This window comes from Oryzias melastigma, linkage group LG10 (assembly GCF_002922805.2).
Source record: "Oryzias melastigma strain HK-1 linkage group LG10, ASM292280v2, whole genome shotgun sequence".
Classification (NCBI taxonomy): Eukaryota; Metazoa; Chordata; class Actinopteri; order Beloniformes; family Adrianichthyidae; genus Oryzias; species Oryzias melastigma.
The window spans coordinates 27,154,329-27,181,767 of record NC_050521.1 but is presented as its reverse complement, the minus strand read 5'-3'; the positions used below and the strand labels follow the sequence as shown (position 1 = coordinate 27,181,767).

The window sequence follows — 27,439 nt, the reverse complement described above, 5'->3', positions numbered from 1 at the left end:
TAGGACTGCCACAAACGATTAGTTTAATAATCTACTAATCACAGATAATTTAGTTATTTTTCTTCTGATTAGTCGACTAATCGGGTCATTTGTAAACTGGACCTAAAACTCAAATCTTAACCATCATTAGCTTTAAGCTTGAAGTTTTTAAGTTTTATGCTAACTAAAAACATATATAGTTTATTAAATCTTTAATGAATTATTTAGCTTCTAACCTTTGTTTTTGGCATGTCAACAATACTGAAATCAAATGAGGCAATTTAAATTAAAAATAGATAAATAAACAAATAAAAGTCTACTTTTTTATTTTCAAAACATACATTTAATAAAACATGTACACAGAATTTAAAATCAAACAGCTTATAAACATACTCGAATAATTAAAAATGTTCTTCATAGTAATCTTAATTTAAGAAAACAAAAATCCTTAAAAAGTTTTTCTTACGTCATTTGTAGATTTTTTTTTTCTGCAGTTTACATATTTGCATCAATTTTACATTTTGCTTCCATGTTTTTATCAACAAATTATATAAAAAGCTTGTCTTTATTCCACCTATGAAAGCTTCATTTCTCACTGATATCCTGAACTTCTGCTCCAGTTTGACTTTAATTTAAGTCTCAGTGAAGAACCTGAAGGACGCTGATGTTCCGTTTTCTCCTAGTGATGTTTTATAAATGTCGTTCATTCAGACGCTGCGTGTTTGTATAAAATGGAAAGCTTGTATTGATCTGTAGGATTGGGTTTTATCAGAGGAAGATCAAACTGCCAACAACAGGAAACCTCTTTTATTTTTATTTTTCTGTCTCCTCTTCTGCTGAATGTTCTGTTTTTATTGCCGAGAGGTCTTCAGCTGAAATCACTCTGACATTTAGCGAGGCGGCTCCACATGAAATCCCATCCAGCGTGAAGTTAGTGATCGATAACTTGAAGAGACTCAGACGGACAGACGGATCTCCGTTGGTTTCTTCCTCCTCTTGATATTTCTTCTCTTCCAGATTTCTACTGATTTCCAGTCATTTCCTCCTCCACTTTTTCCTGTTTACTGTTACGAGACGCATAAATGATTCACGGGATCCTCCATCGATACCTTAACACAACAGCGCCGCACAAATGGAAATTGCTTAAAAGACTTGATGGATTTCATCAGCGTCGGGTAAATAGACTATCTCCGCTGCACAGCGGCGCTGCACGTGTACCCAGAGACCACAGGATGCTGGTCATTATCCGGAGCGCCGGGCTGCCGAGGCCTCGCCGCGCCGACAATCCCCACAATGAATGGGAGCTAAATGCAACACAACTGGAGGAGCATCCATTTGGTTTGGAAGAGAGGAGCCCCGAGACGGCCATCAGAGGCTAATTAGCATTTAAATGAAATTGGAAAATTCATTAAGAGTTGCTGCAGCGAACGCCGCATGTGCACGTGAGAGTGTGTAGCTGCACGTCACAGCGTGTGGACGTGGAATCTGTCCACGCGTCTTCAGGTATGGAGACACCAGAACAAGAAACGTGTTCTTGCTCTTCAGCTCACAGTGTTCACACTGGACTAGCAGGGAGGGGCTTCGACTCCTTCCTCGTATTTTACTGTTTACTGCACATATCCACCTAGTTGGAAGAGGATCAAAGCGGTGTAAATCTGGTGAATGAAAAGGACTTTTTCTTTCAGGTTTCTACTCCGATATTTGAAAGAAACAATCAAACTGAAGAACAGAGACGAGTTTGACGGATGTTTTCATGTGAATTTGTCAGAGAAGTTTCTGTCGTCAGATTAAATAGCAAATCATTGGGATCCAAAAGTAAAGCAGGATGCAACAGGAGTAGTTTGAAAGTAATCAACCGTAGTATAGAAACGGGGTGAAGGGGTCAAACGAATGAAGCTCAAATCTGATGAAGTTTTAGAGAAATCCGAACCTGCTGGAAAACAAGTATTAGGCACATTTTAAATGATTTCTATTTTACTTTGATCTGTCTAAAGCAGAGGTCGGCGACCTTTAACAGTAAAAGAGACATTTGGGATTGTTTTCTACTGATCAAAACCTAGAAGGAGCCGCATAGTCTCACTTTAGCCTTTAAGACATTTGGATTTATTCATTCATGACCTTCTTTTAAAAAAAAATAAATGTGAATTATGTCTGTTTTTTGTCACGAACAAAAGCAACAATATAAAAAGAAACTAGCATTTCTCAAAATGGGATTTTTTAAACGTTTTTACCTTTAACCTTTAGTAGATGCTAAATTAGCGAAAAAGCTAGCTCGTTGCCTAATTACTAGCAGAACTCCAAATTAGCATAAAATTACTGAGTAAATGAAATCAGCCAAAAATGTTAGCATGTTGCTAAAATAAGAGCTAAACACTAATTAGCCAAAAAACTTGAGTAGATAAAAAACTGGCCAAAAATGTTAGCTTGTTGCTAAAATATTATAATATTGCAAAAAAATTTCATTAGAGGCCAAATTAGCAAAAAAAAAAGCTAGCTCATTGCTCAATTACTAGCTAAACTTTTAAATGGCCTAAAATTCCTCAGTAAACTTGCTGAAAAAATCAGCATGTTGCTAAATTATTAGCTAAATCCCAAATTAGCATAAAGTTCATCAGTAAATTAAATTAGTAAAAAATGTTTGTCTGTTGCTGAAATAGAAGCTAAACTTTAAATTAGCCTAAAAACCCCAGTAGATAACAAATTAGCCAAAAATGTTAGCATGTTGCTAAAATATTAGCTGATCTCCACATTTTTTGAGAATTACTATTTTATTTTTCTTCACCCAGAGAGTCGCAGGTTGCAGACCGCTGGTCTAAAGCCTGATTATTAGAAATCGTGCCAAGTTAAAAATTTAATTATTTAAAAAGTGTCAAAACCTTTTAGAAAACAGAAAAAATACCCGAAGGAGACAAAACACACAAAGTATTTTTTATTTTTTTACATATATTTTAAGTAATCTATAACTTTCTACACTTTTCTCTCGTATTTGAACTCTCAGAGTTCAAACATTTATAGAAAAATAAAGATCTGATCTGAGATATTTATGTAGATTTAGCAAACGTGTGATTGCATTAAGAAGAAAATGAGACTGTTAAAGTTAACTCTGATTTTGCACTGCTGTGCATCATCTTTAAACAGTAGAAATGATCCGGTTCTTTAACACAACAGTGTTGATGTTCTTTAAATGAGCGTAACTCTTCCACCGTTTCTGATTCTGAAGCTGAGAAATTATGTTCCAGAATGTGTTGGAATTTTGACAAAAACACGGTAGTTTGAAGAGTTTTTGTCATTTGTCGGCAGCATCTCCTAACTACATTTTTTATCATCATTAATAAAACTGACCTTTTTTACTAAGTAATTTGGCTTCAAACTATAAAAAATTCCAGGTAATTTTTATTGTCTGTTAACCTAACTGTTCAAACCCTGAATTTTGCAAAGTTTCCGTGTCATAAAGTAAACAATCTCAGCGCGGGATGCTAAAAATAGACGAGTGATGCAGAGAAAACGAAGCACGTCTATAAATATCATTCGACCTGCATCATTAATGCAGTTTGACTGGTGTTGTGCATGAAAGCGGCGCAGCTGTGCAGCTTCCTGTCGTGCTGCTCGGTCTGCTCGCCTCGAACGGGCCATTTATGATGTTGGTAGTCATTTTAGAGAGATTTTAGGATCGAATTCAAAGATATGCAGTCATTTTAGAGAGATTTTAGGATCTAATTCAAAGATTTACAGTCATTTTAGAGAGATTTTAGGATCGAATTCAAAAATATACAGTCATTTTAGAGAGATTTTAGGATCTAATTCTAAGATATACAGTCATTTTAGAGAGATTTTAGGATCTAATTCTAAGATATACAGTCATTTTAACCCTTCATTACCTGAAATAAATTGCAGAAAAGTGTAAAAAAATGGTCATTTCAAAATAAAATACGTGGTGATGATTCTCCTGATGCAGATCTAGTCCCACATATTTCACTTTTCTGATATTTAAGCAATTTAATTCAAATATTTGTAGTTTTTAATTAACCCTTTAACACCTGAGAAGTCACCAGTGATGCTTAAACAGAAAATCTTTAACACGATCATTCCAGTAGATTCTGAGGGAGAAAGCGGCCGCTTTCTCCCTCAGAATCTACTGGAATGATCGTGTTAACGGTTGAAAAGTTACAGTAAATTAAAGAACATAAACACTGGAGCTCTAGTGTTAAAAGGTTGAACGAGAAATTCCCAAAAATACAATTTACTTCCCAAAATAAAGAAAGGAAACCATGTACAGTGTAGATCAGCCTTGTTTTAGGTCATGTACCGGACTATATTTTCATGGACCAATCCGAACAGGCTGAAGCTGGCATCAGTTTTTCAAAATAAAATGATGCTACATTAAATTTAGTCAAAAAAGACAAAGAAGATTTAATGCAACAAACTTGTTGGTTTGTAAAAGTTGATTCTTATTTGTAAAAATGCAATAAAGGCACCATTACATAGATTTTTACAACACTGGAAACTGAGTCCAGGCTCAGATAAATCCTATTTTTTATTTTTGTTTGGCTTTTAAGGTTTAACAGATAAATAAAGTGAAATTAAACGACAAAACCAGCATAAATCTGGCATTTTATCAATATTATTTTTAACAGAATTCCACTATGAATGTAATATTAGAGTCAGTCGCTGCATATTATGCGTAGTGGGTTTGGTATGAAGGAACATTTGTTGGAATAAATCACTATAATTGGGAATAATTCAGGTTTTTCCTGTAAATTACTGATTTCTTTAACCGTCTTCAAACTTTCCAAATGTGTTAGTAACTTTAACTTGGGGCTTTTATTTTATCAGGGGCAGCAGTTAGTGGATATTTTCATCCACAAAGCACTTTATAGACATCGATGCGATGGATTTCCAAAATAAAACGTCCTTTAAAATCAGGAAATCATCAAAATGAAAACATTCTAAGTCGTATGTACGGTTTGTAGTTGGTGCTTCAGAGCCTCTAAAGGTTTTTGTTGTAATGTTTCTCCAAATGCAGCTTTCAACCTACAGACAGACGGACGGTTCAGTCCGAGGTGCAGATTCATCTCTTTTTGCTTTTCAAGAGAAGAACAGCGTTTGGTCTCAGTGGTGGTGGCGTGCCTCAGGGCTCCGTCCACATTTCAGCATTTATCTACTACACTACACAATAAGCTCAGCTGTCAGTTTACTGTGTCGCATGGATGAACTCCCCCCCACACCCCCTCCCATAGCCAGAGCTTCACGGTTTGCTCCTCAAAAGTCTCTTTCTCCACATAAATGTCAGTTTCCTTCATCAGAGTCCGTCGTCTTCCTCCATCGTCTTCCTCCATCGTCTTCCTCCGTCGTCTTCCTCCATCGTCTTCCTCCATCGTCTTCCTCCGTCGTCTTCCTCCGTCGTCTTCCTCCGTCGTCTTCCTCCGTCGTCTTCCTCCATCGACCTCCTCCGTCGTCTTCCTCCGTCGTCTTCCTCCTTCGTCTTCCTTCGTCGTCTTCCTCCATCGTCTTCCTCTATCGTCTTCCTCCCTCGTCTTCCTCCGTCGTCTTCCTCCGTCGTCTTCCTCCATCGTCTTCCTCCGTCGTCTTCCTCCATCGTCCTCCTCCGTCGTCTTCCTCCGTCGTCTTCCTCCATCGTCTTCCTCCATCGTCTTCCTCCGTTCCTTCAACGCTGTTCGGTTTCACTTCAGAGATTGAAATCCTAATTATCTGCTTTATTTTTCCCCACATTAAACCTCTTTAACTTGCTTTTATTTTGTCAGTTTTTTTTAATTATGAGGTAATGTTTTCTTATTAGCATTAGTATTACTAGTATTATTATTATTAGTCTTTTTTTCAGCATTTGTACCTCTGCTGAGTTTCTGCTGGTATTCTAAAACAAATCTGAGAAAAATCCAGTTTTTGATGCTATAAATGTTAAAAATATTTGTAACATTTTGTAGTTTTTTTAATATTTAAGCAAACATTTATAATTGAATCTTTAAAGTTCTGGAAATCAGAGGCAAAGTAGATTTTTGATTTTTTAAGAACAGAAACCTTTGACACCTTAACTCTTTTGTTTGGGCATAATCCTTCGGGAGTGTTCCGATCTGATCGCAGGATCTGGACCTTTCCGACTCGATTGGATCAGATGTGGCATCCCGATCAGGGATCAAGTATTTGATTTCTTCTCATTATTTGATCTATTAAACCTTTCCCTGGTTTGAATCCCAGCTGGGATGCGTGGAGCGGCGAGCGGCGAGCGGCGAGCTCCATGGGAGTGAAGAGATTTCCGTTCATTTCGACTCGCCTCAAAAACCTCCTCAGAGCTCAGAAACACGTATTTCATTAAATGTGAGTTTTCTCCAAATTAACGTGTTTCTATTAGACGAATTTATGATCACAAATCCAATTCGTGTAATTTCAGTCAATGGAAATGCAGCTAAAGTCTGAAAAAGCGACCAAAACGAAACATGATTACGTTGATATGAAAACTCATCGTTATATTAATGATACAACAATTTAAAAGTCAACATTACTTTTTAAGATTTGAATTACGATGAATACCTCTGAAGACACTACGGTCCGGTTGCCAAACTTTTTCACATAATTAGTTTTTTGTTGTTGATCGTTGCTCAGTTTTTATGTGATTCTTTATGCTACTCCACAGAAATGCTGCGTTTAGTTGTGAAAAGATGATATAAGATAAACAAAATTAGACATCTTTTTATCAAATTTCTTCCAGTTTTTAATGTGTTACAAAAATATCCAATCAGGACTTGGAATCTGCAGGATTTTCAAAATAAAATCCAGAATCGGATCAGGGCCAGAAAGACCAGATTGGGATTATTTCTGGATACTTGGAACTATTTTACTTTCAATAACTTAAATTTCAATAATAAAATTCGTTAAAGATTAAAACTTTATTGTAATTGAGGGGAATTCAGTGGCACTTATTGAGCAGTAGATAAAGAAACATCACCAGAAACAGTATAAATAAAAACTAATCAGATAAATTAACAAGATAAATAATAATAATAAAAAAATCAGTTAAATGGTCAATAAAAAAATACTTCTGGACAATATACCTATTCTTTTAAAAATGATTTATTTTATATCTTTTATGAGAATTATAAATAAGACGAACATATAATTGACATTATGCCGCCGTTTGCTGACTCAGCTTTCCTGCGTCAGACGTGTCTGACCTTCAGGTCTTCGGTTTGGTGGCTCATTGATTGCAGACGCTCCACTTTCATCCCAGCTGTCTGCTCTGATCTCCTCTGATCTCCTCTGATCTCCTATGATCTTCACACATGTAGAAAAGGACTCGTGTGCACAAACACAAACTGCACTTTGATTGTGGAGGAAGGAAGTAAACTAAACAATATATTTTAACAGTAAAGTGTCTTAATACGATGAAGCAATTCTATTAACGAGTTCTACCTCGTTAAGGTCTCCCCTCTGCAGCCTTCAGCTCTTCCGGCTGCTAAACGTCACCACCCAAATGAAAACTGAACAAATGTTTGCATTCGTCATCGTGAGTCACTGCAGAGTTAACCGTTTGTTCAGATGTCCTGCAGGGCGGCCGAACGATCACGGACCTCCGTGAACGCTCGGCGCTGGAACTGCGTCAAGTCCTGATAAACATAATTGCTGGTGATTAATATACACTTGTGTGAGGCAGCAGACCAAGATTGCTAATGAGAGAGGAGAGTCGCTTTTCCGTGCAACAATGACGGAGTGATTGGTGCTTCGAAATCATCCTACAAAAAGAGCCGTGACAGACAAAGACTCACTCGACTAGAAAATCAACCATTCAGAGACTTTTTTCTCTGTAGGTCATTCAAAGGCCTGATATTTGAATCTCAGTTATAGATTCTGGAGCTTTTATTCAGATTAGCGTCTTCCTGGAGCATCTCCAGCCTTCTGGATTGTATTGATCCATCATTTAAGCTCGTAAAGGGAGCACAGCTCGAGATTCAGCTCCACCTTCAGGAGAACAGTGAGACATGGCGGTGGGAGTGTGATGGTTGGACAGAGCCGTGTCCTGTGAGGCACTAAAGCCAGAATCTGAAGCTCAAGCATGCGAGCCGCATGCTTGAGCTTCAGATTCTGGCTTTAGTGCCTCCGTTTGGCCCCGCCGCTGAATCTGCGGCACACAACAGTTTCGTTTCGATAATTACCCCGTCTTTACTGGAAGCCTTTGGCTGAACCCATCCTGTCCTGAATTCACGCCACAACAAAGTTTAACAAAACAGAGATGAACTCTCCACCCCGTCAGAGCCCCAGCGGTCGCTCCGGTGGTCCCAGAGACGGTTTTTCGTGCACAGACCGGCCTGAAACATGGACGGTTTTTCAGTCTGTACGAGGCTGAAGGAGGCGTACTGTTGTTTCAAGCTTTTAAGGGTAAAGTTTATTTTTATCTTTAAACTTTATTTGTTCCTTAGATTTCATGTTGGTAATGTGATCTAGATTTTCCCTTAAACCATAACTGTCTGAGTTAAAGCTAAAAACTCTAAGACGTCTGACTTTTAGGGTGTGATAAATGCAAAAAAAAAAAGAAAAAGTGTTATTTTCTAAATATAATAATAAACGCGAATCCGCCATTTGAACAACTTCATTAGCAGCATCTGCTTTAAATCAGTCGTTTGATGAATATTCTGCTTTATTATTATGGGAACAGCTGCTAAAATAAATCTACATTTGGAGGAAAAACTGTTTTTTGTCTGTTAAATGCAGATTTCTTTTATTTTGAAGTTCTTCTATTTCCTCTTTTCTGCCAAAATAAACTTCCCAGTTATGTTTGTTTTATGTTACCTTTGCTAGCTTTGGGGTTCGAAATTAGCGGTTGGTGCAGCTGCTGTAAGAAAGTCACAACAGAACAAGTGGATGTGTCGGAAAATCCAGAGGTTTTTCAAAATAAAACTTTCTTCAGAATTAGATTATTAGAAAAAAATAGAAAAAAATGCAATTTTTAAAAAATTATTATTCCTTTGCTGCTTGGTAGAGCTAAATTGGGGCCAAAATTATTTGAAACCCATATAAAAAGAATGTGTTGGTGTTTGGCCAAAATAATGTAAGTGTCCGAAACTTTTGCTATTCTAAAATAAACTTTTGGTCCCGTTGTGCCGTGTTTGTCCGGGTCTACCACAGAGGACCAATCAAAATCAATGAGGATGTAACTCCAGTCCTGTTGTATTCACTGACTCTGAGAACTGTGATAATTACGGTCAGGAAATGTCTGTATTGTCTGTATTATCATAGTCTGAAGTTGTCCCAAGACGGGTGTAAAAAGCAGAGTTTTACTGTGTACAAACTATGAGTTCAAAAAGCTGTTCTGCCCGTTCAAAGCACAATCTTCTAGTATTACATACGGGCATCACAAATGTTCTTATTGAATAAATTTTCAGATTTGAAAACGAAAATAAAAAAGACTAAAAAATCATTTTAGAATAGCAAAAAGATTCAGACATTTTTTTTTTTTTTTTGGGCCAAACTCTAATATCTTATTTCAATTTGTTTTACTTGGGTTTCAATAATATTGGCCCTAATGTAGCTCCATAGCTTGGTACCAGCAGACCCACCGGCTAGAACCGGTTTGAGATGTTGGGGACCACTGATCTTCAGCATAAACGGACCTCCTAGAAACAAATAAAACATTCTTACAGTTTGAAAAACATGATTTAAATAAGCAAAAAAAATCTGTCAATGGGATCAGAAAAAATGGTTTACCAAGAATTTGTATCTAAAATAAAAATCACTGAGATGTGTTTGTTGAACTAAGACAGAAAATAAGACAGTTTTATCTTTTTATTTTTCCTAAGATTCTGTTTGCATCCTTGTAGATCCACATCTACACAAATTAGTTAAAGACTTAGAAGTAAAAAATGTGTTCTCCAACCATATTAAGGGGATTTTTTGCATGGTTTTACCCAGAAGGAGCCATCGTACAACAGAGTTGTGGGTTTCATGATAAATGTTGCTCATTGGCGATGCGGCCCAGCAGGTCGGACGCGGCGAGGTTCAGTCGGTCCCAGGACGAGCAGAAAACATCAGCGCAGTAACAATGTGGCACGACTCCATTAAGGCTCCAGCACGGAGGGCAGCTGCTGGATGCACTCTAAATATTTGATTTGCTTCAGTCCTGGAGCCCGTTTCATAACGGCAGCGCGCTCAGGAAGCACCGTTATTTCAAAATAAAGGTCTGCATCAGCGTCTGCGTTTACATTTATGTGAATTCGTGACCCTCTAATCTGGTTCTGATCCACTTCATCAGTTAAATGTGATCCTCAACAGTCAATAAACCTCAGTTTAAGTCATCTTTTTACAACTCTGTTAAATACACTTTTCACATTGAATTTTACTGATAACTCTTATTTTTTTCTAATTGTGAGTTAAGTTTTTTCAATATTTAATCACTGAACCCTAATTGACAAAACTCTGTTGCACTTCTTTAATCATCAATGAAATGTGAAGTTTCTTGATCAGTTTCTGAGGAAAAAGAGGATTCCTGGGAGATTTACTTCAGTTCGTAACACCTTTAAAAGCAGAAAACTTCTATTATTTTAGGTGTTTCCTCTCCTGCAGAGCTGTGCTGAGTTTGTGAACCACCAGCAGATCTGACAGTGTTTGGGTTCCTCACCATTAAAGGATTTAAAGGATTTAGCTGCAGGACTTCAAAGCTGATTCTATAAGTAGCTCGTAACCAGTGAGAGGAGCAGCAGTGATGGGATTCGGTTCTGGTTCTGGTTTAAACTGACGTGAGCTGCAGCTTCATACGTATTTGGTGAGGAACGGTAGGAGGAGAAGTCATAAAGCTGGTCTGGACATGAGACTTCTGATGTTCTGGTTTTTGATTTGGCTGAAATAAACCTGATTTATCACTGATCTTCATGTGACACTAGATCTGAGTCCGGATTATTGACTGCATATGAGAACTGGACTGAGTGAGTGTGACATCACTCATAGAAAACGGTTTACTTAAGTCTATTAAGTCGCCATTTTTTAGCGACACGGATGCCGCCATGTTGGAGCCAGATGTCGTCAATAAGCACGATTGGTCCAAATTAATCAGCATTTCTATGGCGACCACTCTCACCAATCAGGAGTGAGCTTGTTGGAAGGCCACACCCCCACCATTTGGAAATGGGCTACCAGTACAACTTTTTAAACGTTCGATGTTTATTGAGGCCTCTGATTGGTCGGTTTATAACTTGAATAAGTATGTTAGGATTATCAAGGAGATGTTAAAAATGAATCAGATCAAAAGTTGATATTCTGACCAATAGAATGACTGAGTAATAACTGTTTATTTCACTGTTGAAGTCTATGGGATTGTGTACTTCCTGTTTGGAACGCCAAAGAGGAGGGGCCTTCTCATATCCAGTCAGTGGTTCTGAGTCTGTTACGACAGCCGGATTTCAAACTTGACTTTTGGTCTCAAAAATGAGCTCTTTAGTGATTTCCCGTCTTTCTTCTTGTCTTCAAAAACTTCTGTTTTATTATCGTTATTCTGTTTGGTGACAAAGTGACATATGGGAGTGTCGTCTGCATAACTGTGACGTTAACCATAATACATCTGGATGATCTGAGCCGGAGGGATAACCTTCTAGCTAAATGGCAGAGGTCCGAGCATCAGACCCTGAGGGACTCCGTATGACGTGGAGATGCTGACTGATCATCTCCAGTGGATTCACCTGTAACCATGGACTCTACCTGATGACCCCGCCCTCCCTCCAGGCTGTCAGGAACAGTTTGGTTCAGCATGTCAAAGGCTTCAGTCACGGAAGTCGTTTAGCTCGTTAAAAAGGGGCGTGTCAATGCTTTCTTATTGCCTGAAGCCTGACTGAAAGCAGTTCTTTTTTTTTTTGTGATTGTGGAGAAACAGCTGACTTGGAGCGAGCTGTTTGTCATAATGGAGTCAGCTGAAGGTTGAAAACGAGTTTATTGGTGAAACTTTGTCCTGAGGTGTTATTCTGACAGGATTCCTGCTAGCCTGCAGCTACATGATTGTGTTGCCAGCTTGTCTGGCCTTTTTAAACTCTCTTTTGACTTTTCATGATCAAAGAGATGATTGTTTTTAAAGTATTTTCAGCTTTTATCTTAATGGGCAATCAGAGTTTTCCTCTACAAATCCAACTTTTTCAGGTGCAATCACGTCAATAAACAGCCAAAATCATCATGTTGGTGTTACTCATAACACAAAGGTTGGGCTGTACCAAGCCACAGCCACGGGGGTTGATTTCTATTTCTTTGTAATATATTTTTACGGTTAGTGCAGTAAACATATCGTCGATAAAAGACGTTTACTTCTATGGTAGCTGCAGTCGACATTTGTCACAAAAAGCCAAAGATGTGTTTACGGTCGACCCCTTGAAGTTGTTTGCTTCCATTTGTATCAGAATGAGAAATTAAAAATAAAGAGTCCAAACTAACATGCTAACTGTCATGCTAACATTAGCATGAGTCTTAAAGTGGAAGCTACAGCCCTGTTTCTTCTGTCAGGTGGAGAAACTTCAAAGCTCAGAACGTCTGAATCTGTGAGGACCAAAGCTCTGCTTCTACGGTTTGATCAGATAAAAAGTCGACTTTATTGATCACTGATTACTAATGACGTCTGCTGGATGTTTAATCAAGATAGATCGGAGGATTTTTTTTAGAATTCTGGTCTTGATTCACTGAATGACGTGGTTTCTTTACGGAATAGAATTTCTGCCAAAACTCTCCCACGAGCGTTTATGAAACTCCACGGAGCGTTCCGCGTCCGCTCCTCTACTTTTGCATCGTGATCCTTGAAGCCAAAACTCACCGACACGACGTCCATCGACGTCCGTCGACGTCCAGTGCTGGACATTCAGGAGATTTTTGTGGGACTTAAAGAACTTGAGATCAACCTTAGAGGTGGAGCTGAGAACAGGAGTAGAAGTAATGTCGATGAACTCAGATAGAGAAGTTCCAGTTGAATCTTCGGTTGAGTTTAGTCGAGGATCAGATGGAGAGACAGGAGATGTAGAAGCAGACGTGGAAGACAAAACGCTGAACAGCTGATTCGACACAAACCTGTTTGCTGAAGGCTCCACTTCCCATCCTGCTGTAGGAGGATGGTTATCCTTCAGCCTGATGATGTTTGTGGAAGCAGAACGGCGACAGCAGAGCTGGATTACTTCATTGTTGTTACTAATTCAACCAGCAGTTTTTCTACAAAGTCTTCCAGCTTTTGGAGTAGAAGAAGTTCCCCTGTGTTTCTTCCAGGTTTCCACGATTACTTTCTGTGAGAGGACCTCCCTCTGCTCGGCGTGACTGGATGTGAGTTGACAGACGCCGCTGCGCCCTCCGAGCCGCCTCGACCATTAGCTCCGTCATGCGTTCAGCTCCTCAGACGCTCCTCTGCCTCTTTGGTGGGGCGGCGGCGGGCCTGGAATGACCTGAAGACGCGTCGGTGTGTTCGGCTGATAGAAAATCACACTTTAAATAATTAATAATTATTATTATTTTCTGTCTTACAAGAAAAATAATCTTCCAAAGAAAGTTTTTCAATAATCTTAGTTTGAGAAAACGAGTCTTATTGATTTGTCTCTTTAACAAGAATTCTTGGTAATTTTTCCCCGTTTGGCAGATTTTTATGTCTTTTTACAGAACATCTTCTCATGGACTTAAAGTGTTTGACTTATTTCTAAGGAGCAGGTTTTTGCAGTGTGTTTTAGCTCTTCAGGTGAAATATTTTGGGCCTTTTTTAAGGTTGTTGAGAGGTAGGATCGGCGTCTGAGGTCAACTCCTCGGTTGGAGATGGTAGAGAGAAGAGCAGCGTTTGTCTGCTTCTTCACATGGAGGAGCAGCAGCTCTACCTCCAGAGAAAGAATGACAGACATGTTTTTGAAGAACTGCAGCACTAAGACACAGTTAGGGTTCACCTGCACACACTTCCTCTCTGAAAGCACTTTTGTTTGTCTACCACAAGAAAAGTTCTGTTCACACCAGCCTCAGGATGATGTTCAAGTGGCCACTTCCAATAAAACCTCTAAAAGAAATAAATAATACAATAAAAAATAAAGATATACAAATAAATGACAAATAAAAAGTAGAAATAGAAAAGACAGAAAAAATAAATTAAATATTAGATAATAGAAAAAAGTAAAATAATAGAAATAAATAAATAAAATCAAGGTAAAACAAATAAATAAAAAAGTAAAATAATAAATAAAATAAAAAATAAATAAATAAAAAATAAAAAAAATAAAATGAATTTGAAGTAAATAATAAAAAAGCTTAAAATAGAATAGATTAACTTGAATAAATAATAGATTTTAAAAAGAAAAAAGTAAAAAAGTAATGAGTAGAAAAAAGAAAATATATTTGATAAAAATAAATACAAAAGAAATAAAAATAAATAAATAAAAAGTAAAAAAAATAAAATAAAATAAATAATAACAAACATTTAAAAGGGTAAAGATTCAAATAAAAAGTCCATGTAAACATATATAAATGCACATTTTGGGCTCATGTGTTGAAAACTCTCACGTCTATCCATCATATTTCTGTCTATTTTCAGGCTCTACGTAGAAAACGTTTAGCCTCTGAACATAAGTTCAAAACTTCGACCAATCAGGGATTCAGATTTGGTTCTGACGTATGGATGGCGTCTTTTTCATTTCACCCGTCAACAGTTTGAAAATCCATCATGAAAAATAAATTAATAACTATAGCCTGTATCCACCTGGAATTCCAGGACGAAAGTCTCCTTTTACAATTTGCACGGATATGAAGTTATTTTTGACCATATTGCCAACAACAGCTTTGAGATATGTCAAGTTAAGTAAAGTTTTAATTTTGTTGGCGCGTTTATTGCACTAAACTAAAACTTATAAGTGAATAATCAAAGATACTAAAGGAGAAGAGAGACGACGCAGCGTGTGCTTCAGAACCCGATTAGCTCATTTCCTTCTGGCCTCCACGTCTTCCATCTGATTCTGTCTGTTGTCTGGAGGTGAACTTGCAGCTGACAGCTCCTTTAACCTCGTCTGTCAGGAAACAAAGAGCTTCTTTAATGACGACAGCCTGTGTTGGCTCCTTCAGCCGCCCAAAACCTTCCAGCAAAACTCCTTGAACCTCTTCCAGCAGATGCATGTATGATCTGTAAAGTTAGCGTGTCGTGTCCATCAGTTTGAGCAGACGTGTCGGCCTGTGGGTCTGAGGACTGTTTTCATAAAGACGTCTTTGATGTTCCTGACTCCTCCTCCTCTTGTGTCCGATGTTATCGGGATGTCCAGGTATTAGGAGCAGGAATTTCATTTCCTCCGACTCAGGAAAGATTTGGGTTCAAATGCAGCAGATTTAAAATGCCTGGCTGTGATTCGGTCCCATCCGAACGGGTCGCACAGACGACAGAGACGAGGAAACATAAACACTCTTTGCATCTCCGTCCAGAACATTCCCATAGAACTTCTTAAAATGAAAGTATTTTTAAACAAGCATTAATATTTGTTTATCGGGTTGAAAGTATTTTGGTTGGATTTTGAGTTTGAGGTGAGTTTTCTTAGGTGCAGCTTTTTAAATTAACTTTGATATTTATCTTAAAATTCATCATTTTACTGCTTTATGATGAGTAAATCTTTTAATCTCTTTTAAATATATGTCGTTTATTTCATTAATAATAAAAAAAAACTGTCTGAGTGGGGTAACGCTGGAAAATGTTTTCCTGTTTTTAACAAATAAAGTTTTTTACAAACATTTTTAGAGGATTTAGAACATTTTGAGACAAATTTGAATTATTGTAACTCTTCTGCTGTTTAAACCAATTCCAGTCGCTCTAACAGATTGTCAAGCTGAGAAAAGCAGCTTTGCTCTGATATAAAACATGTTTCCTGTTAAAAAAATGTTTACATAATTAAGCTAACAACAGCTCATCGTAAATGTTCGAAGAGTTCCACTTTTTTGTGTTCATCATTAAACGAGATTAGCTAATTTGAGAGAACATTGTCACAGGACTTCAAGTGAACCAGAGTTTTTCAGTGTGAATAGACCCAAGTGGACCTCGGTCCGGACCAGGACCGGCTCTCTGGCCCATCTTTTGAGGTGGTCTCGGTCAGTTTCCAGTCAGACTGATCCGGTTCGCTCTGAGATCTCTCACTCTGAGGTCGGTCCGTGCTCGATTATATTTGGACTGGACCAAATGAGCCACCGTAGCGGTCGTCATGTGATGAAAACAGAAGAGGACTGAAGAAACTGAAGCTGCAGATGAATTAAGCGATTGTTGTGTTATCACACAGAAAGAAAGGTTCAACTCAGGTTCATATTTTCTAATGCTCTGAAAGGGGGAGGAGCTTCATCTGGTTGGTTTTGTCATTGAAGATCCCAGAGTTCTGCTGGCTGTGAGCCAGTGAGCTTTCTCAGTGATGAAGTGACTCTGACAGCTGCCCATATGTTTGAAGTTTAATGAGTTTTCTTATTCAGGAGATGAATGAGGTCGGGACCCCCCCCCCCCCCCCCCCAGTCGTGAGCTCGCCGTTAGATCGACCTTTAATCTGCGTAAACTCTGATTCAGTTCTGAAATATTAATGCTGCTTTTTGTAACTAAAATCTAAGATATTCTGTGGGAACTGTAGATGATCAAAGCAAAATTTTGTTTAGATTATTCAGAGTTTTAATCCACTTTAGTGTATTTACAGACAAATGTAAATGTTATAAAAGAAAATAAATGCATAACGCTGCTGGACACCATTTCTTATCTCACAGTTTGCTAATGATAAAGTTCTTGCTAATGCTAACTATGCTACATAAATATTGCTAAGATGCCATTTCAGCTTGAAGTATGGAAATGCATTTGGCAATTTAGAATTCAAAATGAAAAAAATCCAATTTAATCTGATGTTTTTATCAATTTAAGTATTAAAAATCAAAACATTCAAGTTTTTTGGTTCCATTATTGATTAATTGATTGATCTGGTTTATTTCAAGCATAGACAAAAAAAATCACAGATTTTTCAAGATCATTACAGAAATAAGGAAATGCATCAATTAGAAAATAAACAAAACATGTTGATTAATTAAATATAGTATTTATTAACTAAAGTCGAGTAGAGCTTGATTGATTGCTCTAAAATTTTACTTCATTTACAGTTTTGCATAGTTTTTGTGATGACTGACAATTCAAATGAAAATGTATTTTAAATAGTCAATTCTATATGCAATTTGGAAATAATTTATGATATATATAAATTAATGTTGAATTGGTGGAGTCTCTTTGATCTTTTAACTGACCAATCAAAAGGCGGAGGAGGCGGGGCCTGCTCTGATGGAAGACTGACAGATTCAATTCTTAGTTTGAATTTTGGGGTCAGAATTAGCCTGATGAATGTGCTGCGTTACACCAGCGAAGGGCTGTTTGGAATTTCTTTGTAGTCTTGATGCAAAAGTGTAAAATGCAGTTTAAGTTATTTTAGTTAAAACAGAAAAGAAGCTGAAATGTTGTTTTTTTTAATGGATTTTCAATAGAATAAGTGTTCTGCAGGAACCTTGTCTTCTAACTTCTATTTAGTTTCATTTTTTTCCATTCACATATTTCTAAACATGTAAAGTTTCAGACGTCTGTGATGAAACATTTTCCTAATTATTTATCTTATTTGTTGAAGAATTATCTTCTTTTGGAACAATTTAATCACATAACTACTTTAATTGTTGAATAAAGTTAGTTTTATGCATTTGTTTTTCCATTTTAAAGCATTTCTAGCATCATTTACTGTTTACACAATTGATAAATATTATTCAAGTTGTCCAACAATTCTAAAGTGTATTAGTTCATGTAATTGACAGCTGATTAAAAAAGTCAGAAGAGTTTTATTAGCATATTTGGAGGTGCTTTAATAAGTTTATGTTAATGCAATCTGCCGAGCTCCGCTTGTTTTATGGCTGTAATTTGAAGTTCGCCCCTTTTTATTAATGGGATGATTATGTTAATGCGCCGCCTCCTTCTGTCTGCAGGGACTCTCTGCATTTATGGTCACATGAATGTCAGCGCTGCAGGCCAGATGCTGGTGATGGAGGAGCTTGTCAGTGAGAGGTGAGATTCATCAGCTTTTATGTTTTCAAGTGACTGTTTGTTATCCAGCGACGACCCCCACACACACACCCCCACGTCACCAAACACAAGGAAAGTCACTTTCAACAACAGTTTAAAACTTTATTGGCCAAAACACAAATGAATGACATGAAGCTGTAAAAATTGCAGTCTTTTTTTATTTATTTTTTTTGTATTTTTTGGCAAATTGTTTGGCTTAGTTGATGTTTTTTTTACTAGAGATTCTTTTATAAGTTGCCAAAAATTAAGTTTTCTTGCTTTTTCTCTCATTTCCTACATTTTTTTGGATTCTAGTTGCATTTTTTTAAATAAAATTGTGCTTTCTGGAGCCATTTAGTAACAAGTTTTCAAAGCTAAACTTAAGTGGCTCCATCATTTTCAGACTTGGCTGCTTTGATTTGAAGCAAATAGTGTTTTTTTATTCATATACTTTGGTTTTCCTGAAGCATGATTCCTATCTGACATATATTTTATTGCTCGTCACGCTGTCAGGTGAATCTGTGGAGCTCAGCTGGATATTTCTGCAGAGGATGTTTGCTGTTCCCTGAGAAAAACATTCCTCTGCAGCATAAAATTCCCATGATTGTCATGTGACCACTCAGTGACCCGTGTTGGGATGAAGTCATGACATTCTCCATGCATGCGTAAACACAGGTCCTATGGAGAGATCTGACTGCTCTATTGTCATGTTTTCTATGCATCTTTGGTCTCAGTGTCTGTTGATGTATTTTCTATCATTATTACGTTTTTGGAAGCTTCTCTGCTCAATGCTGAACACATTTAAATAGAAACATCAAATATTCACTCACAAACAGACAAATGCAAACGAACGCTTTCAACTGATACGTTAAAGTTTTACAAGCTTGTGTATTTGAGTCATTATTAAATATTAGAGGATTATTTCTTACTTGTGTGGACGTCGATTTTACAAGTTTTTGGTGCATTTTGCTGCTTCTTTGGGGGGATTTTGTGACATATGTACTAAAATGTTTAAAATTCTTCTTTATTTGACATATTTACATGTTGTTGGAGTCAGATCTCTCAAGAAGAAATCCCAATTCAACATTTTTTGAGAGTAAAAGAAGAAATTAAAGCACTTTCACTTCCTGTTTGATCCCTGAATAAAATGTAGAAGAAAAAAAAACGTTTACTAATGTAAAAAATATAAAGTTTTACATGTGCATTTTGTTTTCTTAAAGCTGATTATGTAAAAATGTTTTGTTGGTGAATTTAGTAATTACACCCAAGATCTTAAACATATTGGGAACATTTTTCTACCCATAAAAGCCTATTTTCTTAATACTAAAGGCCGCTTTACACTGCTGCTGTGTACAATTAGCAGATATTGCATGGATGAAGATTGGTCATACGTGAATATACGTGGAAAAAGTTAGAAAAGTTGTAGTTCTCTATAAAAAATCACAAATGAACCACATTAAAACCATTGAAGAAATACGGATAAACCAAACAAGGAACACCTAAACCTGCGCTTCATTGAATTTCTTCACTTTGATTTTCAGAGTTTTGGACAGAAATCATTTTGTGTCAGCACCATGGACAGCACCAATCAGCAGGCCGACCCAAACATCACATGAACAGAACCACATCAACGCAGAATCAAAGATAGGGCGAAGTGAGATGAGGCCCAACATGTCTAAAGGCGTTAGTGGGTGAAAGATTGGTCAATTTATATACCAGTTACACAGTCGTTCATGAACCGTGTGTGATTATTACGATGTTTCTATGCAATGAATTAGTGATTCATGCATCAATTATGTAATTTTATACCTAAAAATTCCATTAGACGACGACATCCATGGAACAGTCATGGAAAGCCACAAATTTGAATCTCGTAAAAATCCTCCACAATTGCTTAAAATGTGCGTAATAATTGCGTAATTCTCAAATCTTGAACAGCTCAAAACTGAATCCACGTTCCATCCTCCAATCTGTGCACACTGACAGATGACGAACGCAGGAATCACTTCTAAATTATATTTATCATGCATGTATCACAAACGGCGTGGAAAATCTGGACCTCTAAATAAACCAACCTAGAACCTAATTTAATAACTAGTTTATTGTCTTTTCAAATACATGGTTCTTCTAATAAATCTAAGCAAAATTTTTAAACTGATTTATTCATAGAATTAAAGCCGATCCATCGTCTCCCATTTGTCTTAATTTAGCCTTGACAGCTGCTTCTCAGCGAGTGACTTTAGCTGAAACGAGCTGTCATGTCAAACTTTACATAACCTGATTCTGCAGTAAACGGTAAAAAAGACAAGAAAAGATGTAAATGTAGAATAAAGAACGTGAACACATCCCGCTGATCGACATTCTGTCTTCCATGAATTTGAGTTCACCAGTGATAACCACAAACATTCTTCCTCCAGAGTTTTGAAGGTGTTGTGGATCGTCAGCTGCTCTGACGGCGTGGAGACGATGATGCTGGCGAAGCCTCGACTGTTTCTTATTCTGTTCAGCGTCTCTCCCTCAGATGATCCTTGTCACGTATTGATCCGGCTTCTGATTGATGACAGTAAAAGCAGAAAAGCTGCAGACTCTCTGTCTAAAATCAAACTCGCATCTTTGAAAGTCGAGTGCAGCTGGAAGTTCCTTCTGAACACAGTGAGCAGAAACCACGGGGTCACTTCGACAGCTGCCTTCTCTTCTCAGACTTTAACCACGTTTAGATCCCAGTTCCCACCTGAGCCTCGTTAGGGCTTCATCTTCGTTAGCTACAACTTTTTAAAAAAGTCATCCAAGTTTAATGAGAGTCAACTACATGTCATCGCAGAGCTGTTGCAGTTCCCTTACATTTCCCTCGCTACATAACTGTCATTGTTGTCTTAAATGCTCCAAGGTGATGAGCTGTCACAGTTTTTTTCAGTTTTGTTTGTTACAGAGCTGCAAGATTTGTCTTAGTAACAAAGCTGTCACAGTTGTTTCCACTATTTTTAGTTACAGAGCTGTCACAGTTCTTTAAATGTTCTTTATTATAGAGCTGTCAAAGTTGTGTTGTGTTTTTTTAATCACAGAGCTATCACAGTCATCTTTAGTTACATCCGTTGTTTATGTTGTTACAGAGCAATCGCGGTTGTGTCAAATTGTCCTTGTTACAGAGCTGTCGTAGTTGTCTCATGGTTTCCTTGTTGCAGAGCTGTCACAGTTGTCTTACATTTCCTTTGCTACACGACTGTCACTGTTATCTTTGATTTCCCGAGTTGCAATTGGTTCAAACTTTGTTAAAGAGCTGTCACACATGTCTTAGGTCTTCTTAGTGACAAAGCTGTCGTAATCGTTTCAAATGTTCTTTATTACAGAGCTGTCACAATTGTTTTAGTTATCTTTTGTTACATCTTTTGTTTTCCTAAATTTTATTTGTTACAGTACAATCTTGGTTGTGTAAAATTGTCCATGTAATAGAGCTTTCACAAATATTTCAAACACTCTTTATTACTGAGCTGTCACAGTCGTCCTAAATTTTACTAGTTACAGTGTGATCTCAATTGTTGTAAAATGTGTTTGTTACAGAGCTGTCACACTTGAATTATCTTAATCAAAGAGGTTTAACATTTGTTTTAGTTAGATTTAATTACAGCCATTGTCTTAAATGTCATCGCTACAGAGCTGTCACAGTCATCCTAAACTTGTTACAGAGCTGTCACAGTCGTCCTAAACTTGCTACAGAGCTGTCACAGTCGTCCTAAACTTGTTACAGAGCTGTCACAGTCGTCCTAAACCTGTTACAGAGCTGTCACGGTTGTCCCAAACTTGTTACAGAGCTGTCACATTTATTTTTTATTTTTTAGGTCATTGTCTTCATCCTTTTGCATGTTGAATGTGGAGGTGTTGCAGCTAAAGAGCAGAAGTGAGCGTTAGAAAAAACAAAGTCTCAAAGTAAAGTCATGTTTTAGTCATGCTGGGAGGATTCATTGGTGTCATGTGGTCATGTGATCTCTGTCATAGATGAGCAGAGGTGCTGATAAAGGTTTACTTTGATATTGAAACTAAACCATATTCAGATTTGAGACGGTTTCTTGGCTCCTGTATCAGAGAAAATCCCGACAGAGATGCTGCTGTGAAATGAACTGTTTTCCTCGGAACGCCGACACTCGGAGCCGCGATCAAACACTCCAGTGTTTGTTTAATCTGATCCGGGCTCTGGCCTCTCGCGGTCCGACAGCGATTTAAGGATCTTTTGGCAAATCCCAGACAATGTTCTGTTCCTCTGAGGGCACGCTGGATCCTGTCCAGCACTTGTGATGATGCCTTTGCTTTCGGGAGGAGGGAGTGGAAGCAGCTCTACAAGCAGATAACGGTTTAACGTCTCAGCTTTGAGTCCAGAACGAGGCTGTAAATGAAAACCACAACTTGACTCAAGAAAACAATCAAACAAACAAACTCTGTCTTTAGCGCTCAGAGGAGCGCCTAAAAACTGTTTGTTGTATTTTAGCAGCTCTGTCACTCTTCATTTAACGCTGATAAACACAGGGAGAGTAACTGCTGCTGCAGTGGATTTACTTTTGAAAGAAGCTACTGGCTCTAAAATCACAACTTTGGCCATTTTAAACTAAAAATATTACTATAGAATGGCTCAAAATGCCTTTAAGATCTATGATTCCTACAAGGTTTTCATGGTTTTTCATGTTCTGTCTTCAGCTGAAACATGTCCCAGCAGCCAATGAGCTCAAAGCCCCGCCCCCATGTATAACTAGGATCAGCTCAGTAGCCAAAACTCGGAAACTCTGAAGTGAAACTGAAAACAAAAAGGGAGAAACAAAAAAAGGAAAGTTGAAAATACAAATAAAACCTTTTTTGATTGGTAATAGTTATATATATATAAGATTTTCAAGTTTCAAATTTACTTTTTTCTTTTTTCACATTTTCAAAAATTCCTTCAAGTTTTCAATATGTATTTTCGTGTTTTAAACTGCTTTCAAATTTTCTATTTTTTTTTAAATTTGCAATCTCTGTTTTGTAAATATTTAATCTGTTTTTTCGTTCCCTTTATGCTGATCCTGATTTGATCCGATACTATTTGCAATCTTAAATCTGGGAGAGTTCAAGTCTATGTTGGATCGTACCAAAGTCCCCCAAAAAGGGTCCACGGAGTTCCTCCGCTCTCATTCACTCTTATATTTACAAGAGTTTTGTTTCTAAAATGCTGTTCTGCTCTTACAACAGACTGAGAGAAAATAATGGACCCTGCAGAATCATGGTCCAAAATCCTGGTGATTTCTTATTTTTCTCAAAATTAGTACTTTTAAAAGCAATTAAAAGTATAAAAATATGAAAACTTAGAGGATATTTTTTATGCAAAACTCTCAGGTGCAATGTCAAACCTGCTGTGTGTGAAAGTTCCTGCAAATCTTTGTAAAATTAAACAAATATAAAGACTATCAGTTAGTAGTAAATCTCTAAGAATCAGCTGAAGTTCCTGAATGTTTTTCTAATCAGATGATTACTGTGCGCTCTAACCAAACCTCTGCAGAACGAGGCTGCAGCTGAAGCCGACCACGTTTATCTGCCATTTATCCGCCGTCAGTCTTTCTTTAGGGTGGATGTTTGCTTCCCTCAGGAACCATCTGGGAGGCTTCTTTTGGTGCTTCCAAAGACGTTGATTGAACTGGAAACATCCTCAGGAGAGCTGAAGGGTTCTGGCAGAAAACACTGAAACTTTTTCTCTTTCTCATAAATCCAAAGCAGTCTGTTTGGAGAGCAAACTCGTCTGAACTCAAACAGACGTCGAGTCTTTGGGATGAGAGGTAGATTCATCAGCTGTTATCTTGATGAAGAAGATGCTGCTTCTGCTTTGAGGAACTCAGACTCTCATCTTTGCTCTGTTCCTATCTCAGCTGAGGAAATGCTGATGCATTGTGGGATTGCTGCAGTCTGACCTGGAGGCGTGTTGGTTTGATTAAAGTGCTTATCCAGTTGAGAATGTTGGGGGTTTCTGCTTATTCTGGCCTTAAAAGGAAACATTTTTAAGTCTTTGGTTGTGGAGAAACGAACGTGATCAGAAGAAGAACTTGAAGATGCAGAATAGGAGAAAACACGGAGGAGCTCAGACTGTCAGTGATGAGGGGGAAGTGGTTAAATAAATGAAAATCATTCATAAAACACTAAAAAAGAATGTTATTTTGGCCAGTTTTTGATTTTTATTCATAATTGATTCTCCAGAAGTCAGATTTGACAGCTGGAATCCATTAGATTTGGATGTCTGCTTTAAAAACTGAAGCAGAATCTGATCATGAAGTTTATCCTCTCATGCTCTTTCTGACCCTGAAGGACAGATCTGTCCACAAAGCTTTCAGGGAACAGCATGTTCCGCCTCCTGCAGGTCTGGAAAGATCCTCCAGAAAACATGTCCTGCATCTCAACACTCCAGAAAAAGAAAAGCAGCGAGGAGGTTTTTCTGTCCGACCTGGTTATGGGATCCATACATTATTGATGACTGTCTCCAGCAGGCTCTATAGAAACCCAGGAGGTGTGATTTATGGCAACTTCTCGCCCGGGCCCACACAGAACCCGACCCACATACGTCCTGGTGTCACCGGCTCGCTGACTCACACTCGTTTGAGCTGATTGACGTCTCAATCAAGGTCATGCAGAAAACAGGGAATACATTTCAAAACTTGCTCATGCGTCTGGAGGAGATTAAAGTTTGATGGAAGTGTTTGTGCGGCCGGACGTTTTACCTGCTGAAACGTTCAAAACCAGGAGAAATATTCCGGGAGAATTCATGTCTAAATAGGGACATGTGTTGGAAGTTTTCTTGTTGAGATCAGTCTGATCTCCAGTGAATCTGTTGCTGGACGGACAGCAGGGAGCTCCTCATGGACATAAATCCTGCTAGCTTTGATGAACAGCCTCATTTTGAATGTTGTTCTGTCACTGTTGCATGAATGGACCATAAAACTAGTGAATGTGTTGATCTGAAGAGTGTCTAGAAGATGGATTGTTCGGTTGTACTGTCTGGAATAAAGTTTAGAGAAGAAACATTCAGATAAACCTTTATTATTCCTCTAAAGAATCGTCTGATACATAATAAAACGACTTATTAGCAGCAAATTAGAGTTTTCAAGTTTACTACGTTTAGGTCTATGATTGATCTAGAAGGTCCCATCAGTTGTCACACACATAAGTGAGTGACATTTGTTCTCCACATTTGATCTGTCCTGTGAGGGAGGGGTGAGCTGCAGACACAGCTGCGCTCAGGAACCTTTTGTTGGTTTAACCCCCCAATCCAACCCCGTAATGATGAGTGTCGAGCACGGAAGGAACCGGGTCCCAGTCTTAGAGTCTTTGGTAAGACTCGGCCTGGATTTGAATTCATGACCTTCCAGTCTCATGGTGGACGCTCCACCTCAAGGCCACTGAGCAAAGTCTTTCATTAAGTTCTAAAAGTCCAATATTCTGGACTGAAGTGGCATTTTGGTCTCACAAGACTTGATTAGAAACTTGACCTAAATGATATGAACTCTGACGTGAAACTTGACTTCAGTGACTAGAATACTGACTTGAGACTTGAATTAAATTACTTGAAATTTGACGTGAAACTTGACCATAATACCTTGAAGTTTGCCTAGAAACTTGACTTCATTGACTAGAATCTTGTTATGATACTTGGCTTCAGTGACTAGAATCTTGATTTGAATTACTTGAATTTTGTCTTGAAACTTGACTTCATTGACATTCATTTTGACTAGAATCTTAACCTTATTGACTAGAATCCTGACTTGTAACTTGACTTTTACGACTTGAAGTTTGTCTTGAAATCTGATTTCAATTACTTGGATTTTGACTAGAAACTTGACTTTAATGCCCCAATGTTTGGCTAGAAACTTGACCTCATTGACTAGAATCTTGACGTGAAACTTGACTTCATTGTCTAGAATCTTGACTTGACACTTGACTTTAATGACTTGAAGGTTTGCCTTAAAACTTGGCTTCAGTTGCTTGAATTTTGACGAGCAACTTTACCTCATTGACTAGAATCTTGACAAGAAACTTGACCTTAGCGCCTTGAATTTTGACTAGAGACTTAACCTCAATGACTTGAACTTTGACTGAAAATTGAATCTCAATTACTTGAATTTTGACTTGAAACTTGACTTTAATGACTAATAGTTTGACTTTGAACTTGACTGAAATGACTAGAGACTTGACCTTGATGACTCGGTGACGACCAGATGGAATGGCATGTTTTGATCAGGATCTGAGTTTGCTGGGATCTTCTTGATAGTCGATCCTTCAGGTCATTCCAGGTCACAGATTCAGTCCAGCTTCAGTCAGAGGAAATATTCAAAGCTTCTTTATTGTTCAGAATTTGACTTGTTTATGTTTATGTTGACATAAACCAATAACCGTTAGTTCTTAAAAGAACCCTCAGAAGCTCAGTGATGACACTCACTGTATTAAAGTAAACTGCACCCAGGGAGGTGTCAGTACTAATTAACAGAGGCGAGGATGAAGCTGAATCGCCGTTTTAAGAGATTAGTGCGAGTCTCCTACTGATGTTTGAAATTACAAAAAGCTCTTTTGTTATTGCCGTCGGCTTCTGCGGCGTCTGGGGTTGTAGATTTATACACAAACCAGCAAAAATACACCAAAATGAGACTTTTCCTTCAATGAAGAGAAATGTTCATGTAAGGTTTCACTGTGAAACATTTTACATTATTATTGTCTTAAATATAAATATGTTATCAAATACGGATGCACCTGTAATAGTTCTTCTCTTGTTGTCATCGCTGACTCGGCAGTTCTCCTGCAGACTCTGCAGAAACTGCTCTTCTCTGCAGCAGGTCGTCTTCCTCGGCCTCGTGCTTCATGTTATAGTCTTCATCGGACATTTAAATTCGTGTTATGATCTGTCTCGACTGGATAATAACTCCTGATGCTCAGTAAGAGTTTAACTTATGTGAAAACAGTATGAAGATTTTCTCTGTGGGAAAGGACCTTGCTTTGATCAGACGGTTTGAATCCTCTCTCTGGGTGCTGTCCTCTGCAGACACAGCAGAGAGGAAATATGCAAAAAGGAATTTAGCAGCCGCTTACGTAACCCCAATAAGAAGCGCTCCATTCATAAAAACAGGATTCTCTGCCCTGTGAAGCTAAGCGCTCTGGAACACAAATCCAACATCATCAGTGGACGCTCGCTGCTGCAGCTGTCAGAATTCAGTGTTCTTAAGCCGCCGCCGCTGCTGCTGTTGCCGCGGCGCCTGTTTTCCTCCTGAGGAGTCTGCAGGAGAGCGTGCATTTTCCATCATCCTGCCTTTCCATTCACGCTGATTCCTCCCACCTGTTCGTGCCGGAGCTTCCTGGTTCCCGCTGCTGCTCAGAGTGCAGCGCTCGGCGCTCTGAGGGGAAAACAGAAATACCTTTTGTCAGCGTATTTAC

At 38.0% G+C, this 27,439-nt stretch overlaps 1 protein-coding gene across 7 annotated transcripts in view; it reads left to right on the top strand.

Moving 5' to 3' along the window:
• Positions 1–27,439, top strand: part of htr4 (5-hydroxytryptamine receptor 4) — a 167,716-nt gene that overhangs the window by 45,740 nt on the left and 94,537 nt on the right. For 6 of the 7 annotated variants that reach the window (XM_024260401.2, XM_024260402.2, XM_024260400.2 and 3 more), the window contains exon 2: positions 17,938–18,016. In XM_024260401.2, coding sequence (XP_024116169.1) covers positions 17,938–18,016 — 79 coding nt within the window. Of the gene's footprint in view, positions 1–17,754; positions 18,017–27,439 lie in introns of those variants that run through there. The other variant, XM_036213839.1, reaches the window with a different exon arrangement.